This window comes from Culex pipiens, chromosome 2, assembly GCF_016801865.2.
Source record: "Culex pipiens pallens isolate TS chromosome 2, TS_CPP_V2, whole genome shotgun sequence".
NCBI classification, from domain to species: Eukaryota; Metazoa; Arthropoda; class Insecta; order Diptera; family Culicidae; genus Culex; species Culex pipiens.
This window is the reverse complement of record NC_068938.1, coordinates 114,303,470-114,316,299: the sequence shown is the minus strand read 5'-3', so window position 1 is coordinate 114,316,299 and position 12,830 is coordinate 114,303,470. Positions and strand designations below refer to the sequence as shown.

The following is a 12,830-nucleotide window of genomic DNA, read 5'->3' as shown; positions in this document are numbered from 1 at the left end:
TTTTTGCAATTCCAAAAAACACACACTGAGTGAAATTTTATGTCAAATTTTCATGTATTTTGTCAATAAATCGTTTAAATCAAAAAAATGTTGAAAAGTGTTACTTTTCGAAACAAGTGCTGAAAAGGAGAACTTTTCAGCACCCATTTGAGTGCTGAAAAGTAGAACTTTTCAGCATTTATTTTGAAAAGTGTTGCTATTCGATTCTGTTATTGTTGGTACAGAAAAGTAGGCTATTTCGTCGTTCAAGAATGACAGGAAAAGTAAGTAGTTTCACGACGGAATTGCAAAAAGTACTTTAGTGAAATTTTGATAAAGTGCACCGTTTTCAAGTTATATCCATTTTTAGGTAACTTTTTTGAAAAAAAGTCGCAGTTTTCCATTTTTTTAAACTAGTGCACATGTTTGCCCACTTTAAAAAATAATAATTTTTTTTTGAACAGCTGGTAAAATTCTCTATATTTTGCTTTTTTGAACTTTGTTGATCCGACCTTAAGTTGCTGAGATATTGCCATGCAAAGGCTTAAAAAGCAAGAAAAGCAGGTTGTTGATATATTGCCATGCAAAGGTTTAAAAACAAGAAAATTGATGTTTTCGAAGTCATCACCCAAACAACCAACCATTTTCTAACGCCGATATCTCAAAGCTAATGGTCCGATTTACAATCTCAAAACATGAAACATTCGTGAATTTTTCCAATCTTTTCGAAAACAATATTTTTAAAATTTTCAAAGCAAGACTTACATTTCAAAAGGGTCAAACATTGAATATTAAAAATAGTGATTTTTTTGCAATTCAAGTTTTGTGACAAAAAGTTAAATTAAAAATCACAAAAAAAAACACTCTTTATCAACTGTCAATGTGGAACCAATTTACTGTTCGCCAAAAGTAGATAGTATTGTAATCGATCATTAAAAATTGTGTTTTTTTTTTTGCAAGAATGAAAAATGTGTGGTTTGAAGGTTGTAGGCGAGATCATATTTTTTTAAATAATTATTAGGCTGTTGTAAATATTTTTTAAAGTTTATGTCCCTGGACTCTGGCCAAAGCTTGTATCCATCCAGACGCTGTCTTTATTGTTTGATTCCATTTGAAAACCTGCTGATTTGTTGGATAAACTTCGCTAGAATTAGCGAACTTTTTTCGCTGGACCAGGAAGAGCTGCAGGATTCCAAAATTAGCCAGGGAATTTATCCACGACTTCGCAGAATGACCGCAGTTCTTGTCACCCGTAAAAAAGAAAAAAAATCTTCAAACCGATCGAAACCTGAAAACACACACAATTTTCCAGCAAAAGATGACAAAAACTAGACAAAATAGAACACATACTACTGATATACTACAGCTCATTTGCCAGTAAGAAAAAAGTCATTCTTGTGCTTGAACAGCCTCCTACTTTGTAGATGTAAACAAAGTGGGATCATTCGAAAATCACGTTACGCATTCTCTCTATTCATCACCCAGGGACAAACTAATGATGCAAAATGGCTTCTTTGGGCATACCGAAGGCACCAAAAAAGTTTCAGCCGTATTAAAAAATACAAAAATTAAAATAAATTAAAGATCGATTTTATTGGACCTTTTCAAAAAAAAAAAAAAAATAAAAACTCCAGATATGAAAAGAATTTAATCTAATTGAGACCTTTTCAAAAGAACAAAAGCATGTCATGTGTATGTGTTATTAATACAAACCCTAGTAACATTTTTAAACTTACAGGTTTTATCATGGTTCTGGAAACTTTCATACGGCCTATATGGGCTTTTATGGTCTACTTAAAACCTATAATGTTACTAGGGAAAGTGACGACATAGGTTTTTTGAAAAAAAGTCGAAAATCATAAACTTTTGGGCGGTACCAAAAAAGAAGGGATGGTCCAATTTTGCTTAAATTGAGGATTCTTGCATTTTTTAATAGTATACACAGCTCCACCAAATTTGAGAATAATGACAAAAAGCTGATTTCGGATTTTATTTTTTTCGTGTGCGAATGACCCTTACGGCAAATATTTTTTTAAGGTCGGTTAAAACGTAAAAAGTTTAGGAAAAAATGATTAATATGTATTTTGCAGTTTTTCATAATAGCGGAACTGTTATGATTACCTTTGGTTTTGAAATTTCGAAAATCAGGCTTGAAATTTAGAATTCTGTTTTTTTTTTAAATTGGTTGCTGGAAAATATAATTTGAAATCTTGGGTTTCGTTGTTCAAAATAATGTGAAAAGTAAGTAGTTTCAAAACGGCATAATTCAGTTTAAACACATTTTCAGTCGGATTTTTGCTGCATTTTTATTATACAACATTATTTTTTCTCATGCATGTCATGTCTATAACTTAACAACACACACTTTTTTCAAGATCAACAGATGAAAAAACAAAATCAAGAGACGTTGGCCAATTTAGTTTAGGGGATCCATGATTGAAATTGATACCTGGTAGGCTCGCCTCGAGCACTTTTGATTTTTCGTTCATGTTCAAAGTTTCAAGAATTTATACTTCCTTAACTTTCTCGTTGGGAGCAGATGGTAATCGAACCCAGACCATTCGCTTGCAAAGCGAACACCGTAACCAGTGAGCCACGGCCACTCTTCACCTTTTAACGACCTTAATTTTTTTTTTTAAATTATATTTTTGATTTTATACAAATCGAGTTCCTACTGTGAAGCCTTAAACGATTACCATTGTTGAGAAGTGTCTCATCTGAGAGCGAGTTCTGAACTGTAGCTTAAATTCTTCAGACAACCTTGAAATTGCACATTTGTGCTGTTCTGTGGGGGGTTATAACAATCCTTCAACATCCCCCGCTGTTTGAGGAACTCAAGGGTAAACATTTTTCGTTTATTTTTTTCAATTTGATAATCTTGAGTTATTGGTTTGATACTTACGTGCTCGTCCACCGAATATGTGAGCTCTCCATCATCGTACAGGACGAACCACCTCCGCTGCCATCGCTGGAAATAAAAGGATAAAACAAACAATCGAAATTAGTTATGACAGCCGTAAATAACTTTTGAATGTTGGTGGATGGTTCTTTCGAGCAGCAACGAACAAAAAAGTTGGAATGAGTTTGGTGTTAATTTATTGGTTATAATTGAAGTGGAGATGAGAAATCATAAAACAAAGAGAAAGATTTTTGTTTTTCGTTGAACAAAGAGAAAGAAATCATTAATTTGGGTGTGGGATTTTTGTTCATCTGTGACTGTCGATGCCCTTACATGGACACAGTGCCATGTTTATTGGTGTTATAATTCAGCCAAATTTTTGCCATTTGCCGTTGTAGCAATGTTAAAAAATACGATAATGGTGAAGATGCTTGAAATATTTGTGTGAATAAGTTTTGCGAGTAAAAGGGCGGGAATCTTGGGGTGTTCCCGGCAGAAAAACAAGCCGGAGAATGGCCAAAAACGAACCGAAGATGACATTCAAATTCCTCTCCCCGGGGTGTTATTGCCGAAAGTTGGTACGAAAGTAACGGGGATTTAAGTACCAGCGCCGAAAACCGTCGAACGCTCGTGCTCTGTGGTGCCTGAGCTTGAAATCCCCTTTTATGGTTTATTTCGTTTTAATTTGGTTGTCTTTCGGCTGAATTCATACTAAATTAAGCGTTTTATAGTTATTTGATATTTTTTATATCTCTGCAAACGCTTCGGATGGGGGACCTATTTATAGTTGGAAGCCCTCGCGAGAGGTTCGACACTTTTCTCGGAAACTGTGCCAAGGCGGACGGAACAGCAGGGCCGATACAAACTGTCACCGGCGATTACCTTTCTTAATTGATTAATCATTCGGGCAGAACTGGCAGTTTCAATGTTCAACGATTGACCTAGATATATCCTCTCCTGCGTCATTCGTCTTGCTTACTTAAAACATTTTTCGAAAAACAAAAACGAACAGCCGACATTTATCTCATCCTCATTACGTTGATTATGCCCGGACAATTCTGCACATCACGCGGCAGCAATTTATCCCTGTGCGTGTCCGTTTCGATTCGTTTCACCGGAAGGATAAGCTCCTGACGGAACGTGACCATCAGCGAAAAAAGCCCGCCCATACTCGTCGATCCGGGGCAAAAAAAAACACAATTGCAGTTAATCAGAGGGCGCAGAGTGTAGAATTTTCTTAAATAAAGGAATCTGCAGACATTGTACCGTCTGAAGTAAACATGTTCAGAAAAGAAGAAGGAATTTGACCCTGATGATTTAAAAAAACTGATTCACTGCAATGCAAATTTTCCTAAAACATGTTATAGCAGCAATTAGATCAGAAGCAAATCTCAACAAATACTTAAAAAAAATCAAACCATCCACTTTAACGACCCCCGGGTCTTTTGTGGTCTCTGTTGCACGTTTCTGCTCGAACCAGGAAGTCCAAAGACATGAATGGGGAAAGCACCCAAACCTCTTTCTACTTAAAGGAACCTATAACTCAAGGGTTCGAATTGACGACCTTTGGATTGCGATTCTACCGGAGCAGGCTTTGTGTGTTGTGTTGTTTGTCTTTATAGCAGGGAGACGACTCCCACACCTGGAAAGACTTAACGGCATAACAACAACCAAGGCCGGGACCGACTTCTCCATCCGATCGAAGGTTGGAGCAGATGGGAATCGAACCCAGGATCATCCGCTTACAAAGCAGACACGCCTGCTTCAAATGTTCAAAAACATGTACCTAACTTCTAATTGGACTATAAAATCACGTTTTTTAACTGCTATTGTAAACAAGAGTTTCATTAGAAATGTACCCATTTTCTAAATATAATAAAGGTAGTCGCCAAAGTCGTCGTAATGGTGCTTCTTCTCGTACGTGCATTTTTGTAGAATTTGAGTTAAGGACGTCATATTGTGCAACGTTCAATGCCTATTTGGGTAAGGCCTTCACAGATACTCCTTGAAATATTGGCACTCTTCATGCGAAAGTAGTTCTGATCAGATCGTGCTATTTTGACTTTGTCGGCACTTGTGACAAGTTACCAAAGGAAATTCATTAGGAAGACGTTTTGTCACACTTGCATGCACTGTTTATACAAAATTCAATCAAATTTTGTGACAATACACATAATCGTCAGCTCAATGAAACGTATTTGTTATTGTTTACATGGTGTGCTCTGGTTGTTGTTTATTCAAAGCCTATCCTGAAAACGCGTTTTTTCGAATCGTCAAAAAGCAACTACGACAAGATAGCACGATCATGACGGATTGTCGTCGAGAACATGCTGCCAGGGTTGTCGAACCGATCGATGAAACAACAAGTGAATTATAATCACCCGCTCGGAAATTATTGGTATCGATTGGGTCTTTTTCGCGCATATTTATCGAACAGGCTGCTTTTTCAAAAGAAAAAAAAAACTCAGTAAGGTTGTTAATTAAAGGTTATCCACCCTTTCGAGACGACAGGAGCAGACATGCATGGCATGGTTCGCTGTCCCCCTCTCGAGACAGAATAATGACCGTGGCAGATTTCAGTTCAGCGCGCCATAAGCTGATTAATTGCAGTTGAGTTTAAAATATGCATTGCGGTGACATATAGAACAAGGGAGAAGGAGAAAACTTTCAAAAGTTGCACTCCCTGGGCTCGATTGAAAAATCAATCCGGGGATGTCGATATGGGATTGTCAGTTCTTCGGAATCCTGTTTAAAATATATACCATCAACTGGAGCAAATAGAGCCTACAATTTAAATAGGACCAGCAGTATTTAGAGCACTTAGAGCTAAAAATTTGGAAAGCAATGCACTTGTTTTGTTGTTCTGTGCCTTTTCTATCCAAAACTTGGGGGGATGGCAACCCTATTCCGACCTAAGCAAACTGAAAACAGTCGACATTAGCACGGTTGTCAAATGAGAGCCCACAACAAAAGCACTAACTGTCAAATGGTAGCCCATAACCCATTTTCAAATTTCCCGCAGTTCAAACGATAAATGTCTGAAAAAACACGTGAATTGTGTTGCTGATAGTAAATTCTATCATATCCTTGGAGATTCCATCCCAGTATTGGCTGAAAATTCATATCGAAAAAAGTGATTTTTCTGTTTACCTTTTTTTGCTTTTTTTCTCTGGGTCGATCAAACAGTGCACCCGTACACTAAGAATCGGCATTACACATTTTTCAGTTTGGTTTTACACATTTGCACGGTACTTTTGAGTTTAACCAGGATAACACACTTCGTGTTACCAAAGTAATATGTATAATACTGATTCTTAGTGTTTGCTATCTGAACTTCCAAGATGGTGGCTTCTTCGCTACCCCCTGCCAAAACTAGTCAAAAATATCCAAAAAGGTGCAGTAGCTGTCACTCAATGTGTCCCGATTCGTCGCTTGAATGCTATCTTGTGTATGATAAGTCAGCGAAAAAATAATGAGTTCGGGCTATTATTATCAAAGACTACTTAATCCACCTTTAGGAGATTGGTGCCTCCATCACTTTTACATAGTAGTTTATCCCAAAACAGCAACAGTGGGGGTGACATTGGGTCTAGGGGATGATATAGGGTTAAAGTGTCATTTCTCAGGATCTTCTCAATGAAACTAAATTCAGTAAAAAGGGTTGTGTTGGGGACATCTTAAGATGACTTAGCTGAAAAATCTCGTTCCTAGAACAAATCTTGTCATTTAGGCAGCTGTCTAAAGTTAGGCACGTTTTTGGCCAAAAATTACCTCTCGAAAAATAAACTTAATTATATTTTTGTTGGAATTGTTTGAAAAGTAGCTGAATGTTTGAACATCTACTTTAAACATTGCACAGTGGTCCGAAACCGAAATCTAGCGTGACAAAATTGATAGCGGCCACACGTTAAGATTTAGAGCTTTGGTGTCTTCGGGACAAATGATCAGGGTCAATTGGGGCATCTTTTGGTATGGTGAACATTAGGGTGGTCCTTGTGTCGTAGCGAGTTGGTGTCTTCTAGACATTTGTAGAACTTATCAAAACACACATTTATCTTCCAAGAGAGCAAAAATCGGACCTTTTTAACAAAAGTTATAGGCAAAATACGACGAAAAAGACGTAATTTTGAAATGTGAATAACTCGAAAAGGTGGAGTTTGACCTCGCTCTTAGAAGCATCTGAAAGTACACATTTTAGAATACATTTGCTGAATATATCTCGGAGGTCTTTTTTGTTTAACTAATTTAATCTCAATTTGAAAATGAGCATTTTAAAATCGTTTTTTTGCCCATAACTTTTGGTAGAATTGACCAAAATTCATTTTTCAAGAAAAAAAATGTTCATTTTGACAAGCTCTACAATTGTCTACAAGGGCCCAAAAATGTACAAAATGATCTAGTGGTTGTAAAAGAAGAATTAAGTTTTGGCTGAAATATTTCTGGAATCAACAAAATAATTAAATTTATTCCTGAAATATTTCAGCCAAAACTTTTCTGAAGACACCAAAGCGCTATCTCGTCATTTTGCCAAAATAAAAATTCTGAACCACCCTAAAATTTGGACCACCCTAATGTTCACCATACACTGAAAGAAACCAGCATAGTAATCTCAAGTGAATTTTCACGTGAGAGTCTCAAAAAATCAACACGATAAATTCACGTGCTTTTCCCATGGCTCTCACATGTTTTACATTTTAAATGGATGTGAAAATAATTTAAAACCAGTTGATCGTTAGCGAGAAAACTTCCACTCTTTTTTCGCATGAATTTCACTACAGGTTCAAATGAATTTCACATCGATTGGCCCAATTCGACATTTCCTTTGATTTCGAAGTGAAAATCACGTTACAATGAAATGCTTTGGTTTTAGAATGTATTTTGCGAAAAATTCTTCATTAGTAAGATGGCCACGGACGATGGTGGTTCAAAATTTGCGTTCGGTATTTAAAATTTTATCAGGAGTCAACTTTCCTGAGTTAGTTTAAATATTGTGGTTTAAACTTGAGCTTTAACGCTGGTGTAGAGCGTCCAATTTCCCGGGGTTACAAAATTCCCGGGAAACGGGAAATTTTTAACAAATTTCCCGGGAAATCCCGGGAATTCCCGGGAAATTTGAAATTTATCGAAAATTGATCTTATCCTGCTTCTGATTGATATTTTGCAACAAAATTGTATAGAACTGCAACTTTAATGTTCAACATGAGTGTAGAGGTCAATTAATGGCTTGACTGCTTATAAAAATCGTACAACTTAGTAAAAAAAATCTTATTATATTAATTGATATTTTTTTCTTAAGAAGTATTTTTTTTAATAAAATATTGAATCAGTGAGTAAAATCCATGCTTCCTAACCATAAAAAAGCTTTCAAATTTGTCTCTGTTACCATTTCAAAGAAATATGTTTAAGAATAACGTTGACTCATAAAACAGAAATTATGTTTTTCATGGCAAATAACTTCTTCTAGACCGTAATTTTATCAACAAAACTCATTTTAAGGATTTTTAGGCAAAATTTTGACTTTTTATCAATTTCACCAAAAAATTAGAGGTATATTGTTAAAAAACTTATAAACTATGTTAAGTAAAATTTACACATTGATTTTCTTTTTCTTCTTTAAAACTTATCAGCAACCTTAGTGATTGTGTAAAATTTGAACACAATAAATCTGATTTTAACAACAAATATTTTGTACAAAGTCATCCCAGAGATGCTAAATACAATTTTCAAAGCCACTAGTTTTCAAAAACATTTTTTTCCAACAATAGTGCATGGACCTTGTGTGGCCTACCCCAGTGCATGTTTTACAAAATAATAATCTTGAGACAAACCTTACCAGTTGGAAAAAATATATAAAAACAGAATGAAATCCTATCATTGATACCCCGTTTTTCTTATAAGTTAAATATGCACAGTAGATTAAAATGAATAAAATTAGGTAAGGTTCTCTCATTAATATTTTTTCAAATTAAAAAAAAAATAGGACCTAAAAGTAAGGAAAATGTATACTTCCGCTTGGATTTCGGGAATTCCCGGGAAATTTAAAAATTTCCCGGGAAACGGGAAATATTATTTTTCGGGAAATCTCGGGAATTCCCGGGAAATTTTTTCCCGGGACGGGAAATTGGACGCTCTACGCTGGTGGTAAGAAAAAAGAAAGGAAACAGGTTTTTCGAAATTAATGCAGGTTAAACTTTTTTTTTGCAGAAGAGCAAATTCCGGCTAGCGGTCATCTTTGGAATCTGCTCCTAATATGGAGCTACAAGGTTGCAAGTGGAGCTCGGTTACGATGGTGTTATACGGATCGGCCACAAGTGGCGCATGTTTTGGCCATACATTGTCATCGAGGCGCTCAAATATTATGCCCTGCTGGACCGGTGAACCGCTACGGTCAAGTCGTTTCCAGAGGGCTCAACCTGACCGAGCAAAAATGATCCAAGATGATCAAGTACTTCTCGATCCGCCAGCAGGCTGATCCGTTGCCCGTCCTTGATGTTCATTTTGAATCTAGAGATGCTCCTCTTTCAACCTTTTAATCGGGCCTAACGTTTAATTTCTTCCGTGGTATAATATCAGTGAAGCGAAATGTGTTCTGTTATGTGATACAAATATTTAAAAAATGAAATTGGTAATAAAAGTTGTATTTGAATGACTTCGTGAAATAATTTTATTTGAAGATATTTCCTTTTATTTTTAAGACACCTAAAAACCCCTACAAAACCATTTGTTTTCCACTAAAAAATCATATCAAATTCATGAGAAAATCTTTCCAAATTCATGTGCGTCGTCACATGAAGCTAACGTGTTTTTCATTTGAATTTACCATTTGGTGCTATGAAAATTTTGTATGTGATTTACACATGACATTCACATGCGAAGTCGAATGGGGTGGATTCATGTGCAAAACATGTGATGTTACTATGTGCCTTTCTTTCAGTGTACCAAAAGATTCCCCCAATGCCCTGATCATTTGTCCCGAAGACACCAAAGCTCTAAATCTTAACGAGTGGCCGCTATCAATTTTGTCACGCTAGATTTCGATTTCGGACCGCTGTGCATTGTAGCATGTCAATACGATTCCCACGAACAAGAAACACTTGTTTTTTTTTCTAAGAACAATTCTACGTTAAAAGATTTTCGATGTTATTTAAATTGTTTTTGTTTTTTAATAAATTACGAGAGGTGTATCGTTTGTTCATCCATAGTCACTCGCTGGATAAATGTTCGACTCGTGTTGAAAATATCATCATTTGGCAACTTGTTGAGTAAACTTTTTATTCTTCATAGTTGAGGGGAAAGTTGAGTAGTTCATCACTGCCGTATACAAGTAAAAAATTGCATCCAATATGTACAAGCAGTGATAGATTTCGATAATTCGCTTAAAAAATATATTCAAACTTTGTCAGGTGTTCTACCTTGCTGTACTGATTGATCACCTGTTTCAAATCTTATCCTCCGGTAAATCAATTACCAAAACGTGAGTTGGCCAAAGGGCCACAAATTTATCGGCAATAAACCAATGATTTACCAATCAATTGGTGTGCCTACATTTAACGAGTTTCCCGTTATTCCATGGTCGCGGCGACACATCCAACAGTCTATGGTCCATGGATGGCAGGAGGTACTGCTGGTGTTGGCTGACTTGCTGGCCCCGTCAACTGGTTCTACAAGACCGAGACCTGAGCAGCAAATGACACACCAATTTATGCAAATTGCCACTTTCGCGTTCGACGGCGGCCTGCACTGACTTGGTTGGTCTGTTTGGCTTCTACTCCAAGCCGCGATGGCCAGTAGCCTGCATCTGCATTGTGGGCATGGCAGGCAGTTGCGGTTTGCGCGGAGATGACCCCGGAGGCAATCACAACGGGGCTGGCTGGCTGCATCGGCCAATTTCTTCCGTTCATCAACGGGCAGATTCGGATTCGGTAGCAGCAACCGCGCTCGCCACTGTTCAGTGCTAGTGGGAAGGAAACAAATCTCCGTCGGCGATAAATTTACGCGATCTTAAACATGAACGGACAGCTGAACCGGCTACCAGCGACCGTTTAGAGCAGAGGCTCCCCCGGAGGGCTTTGACGGGAGGCTCGCGCGTTCATCGGCTGTCCATCGATATCAGGAAGAAGCGAAGAAGCGTTCTGTCAAGATCGGGTCAGTGTGTCTCTGTCCATGATGGTGTGATGGTGGTGGCACAAATTGTGACAATGCCAAAGATTATCATCCACCTGGAATTTACTACCCCGCTGGACATTAGAATGGGAAGAACAGTTACTTGACCAAACGAACGCGTCGTCGCCGTCGTCTTTTAAGGTAGCAGGTTTTCTAGATTTTTGCTCCATCTCTTCGTTTGACCACCGACCGACCGATCATCGACGACGACGACAACTAGTGAATATTCATACACATTGGGCGCACATATTTCAAATTGCCCCACATAAATCATTGGATCGTAAAACGCGTTGAAAAAGGTACGAGATGATATATTTGGGAACGAACAGTCAGAATCATTGTTGACCGACCCCAAACCACTTAGTTTGCTCACATTTTGTAGGTCGTCTTCTGCCACACTTTGAGGACCCCGAAGAATGTGCCGTCCGAGAATTTCTCACATTATTATTCATGAGGCGGTCTGTGGTGCCCGAGTTGTGGTCGCCCCCTTATTTTTTTTTTGCGGCTGCGGCGGCGGTGGTCACGGTGCGTAAAACTTACCTTCTTGGTGGTGGCGCTGGAATCGTGTGCAAGTGATGAGCTAATTTCCAACAGCTATGATACACCTTTCGAAGGGTGTGAGCAGGCGGCCCGTTTTCAAAGGGGCGATCGTGTCGAGTTTATAAATATTTCTCAAACATATCTTTTAAGTGAGGTATTTTCCCACACCTTAAGAGTGCGCCCCATTGACTCGGGCATGCATTTGATTAAGATGCTAAACCTGTGTTATTTGAACAGAACATTTCCGGAAAATGGGGCCAAGATTAATGTGACTAAATGTAAATTTAATTTAATTTTGAAACCATTTCACAAAAAGAGTTGTTAAAATAACAAAGTATTGTTTCAAATTATTCGCTTTACAGCATTGCCTTGGCGTTCTCGATTGAGAGATTCCTACTCGAAACTGGGTGTCTGAAGGCTAGATTGTTGAGGCAATTGCAAACCTCTTTTTACACCTAAGCTTCTTCCATCCACCAGGGATTCGAACTGACGACCTTTCGATTGTGAGTCCAACTGCCTGCCAGCGACTCCACCGAGACAGGACCCAGGGAGACGTTTCCTACACCTGGATTGAACTAACGACCTAACCTTTAGGTTAGACAACATTTACTTCCCCGTTCGACGGAAGGCGTGATCAGACAAAATGCCACCGGGACCTTCTGGATGAGAGGCAACCACGCATACCCTTACATTAGACTATAGAGCAACTATCTACGAAATCGGCCGATTTCGACCATTTTAATTTTTTGTAATTTTTTATTTGACTTAAACTTTGTGGGGGCCTTCCCTATGACCAAATATGCTATTTTGCGTCATTGGTTCACCCATACAAGTCTCCATACAATTTTGGCTGCTGTCCATACAAAAATGGTATGTAAATATTCAAACAGCTGTAACTTTTGATTGAATTTTCTGATCAATTTGGTGTCAGATTTGCAGATTTTTTCATAATTTTTTCATTAAAACTCAATTTCCCAAAATATGTATTTTTTTGATTTTCGAGATTTTTGATATTTTTTAGGGGACAAAAATAAGCAACTTTTGAGCCATATGGGAAACATGGTCAAAAAATGTGCCGCCGAGTTATGAATTTTTGAAAAAAAAACAGTGATTTTTGGAAATAATCGAAGTTTTATGCAAAAACAAGTTTGACATTATTTTTTAATGCAAATTGAATTTGCAATCGGAAAGTACTCAACAGATTTTTTGATAAAAGGCTCCGTTTTCAAGATAAAGCCACCGAAAGTTT

At 37.6% G+C, this 12,830-nt stretch overlaps 1 protein-coding gene across 3 annotated transcripts in view; it reads right to left on the bottom strand.

Moving 5' to 3' along the window:
• LOC120414687 (protein outspread) overlaps positions 1–12,830 on the bottom strand; it is a 273,181-nt gene that overhangs the window by 51,646 nt on the left and 208,705 nt on the right. For all 3 annotated transcript variants that reach the window (XM_039575970.2, XM_039575971.2, XM_039575972.2), the window contains exon 3: positions 2,882–2,947. In XM_039575970.2, the coding sequence (XP_039431904.1) occupies positions 2,882–2,947 (66 nt within the window). The remainder of the gene's footprint in view (positions 1–2,881; positions 2,948–12,830) is intronic.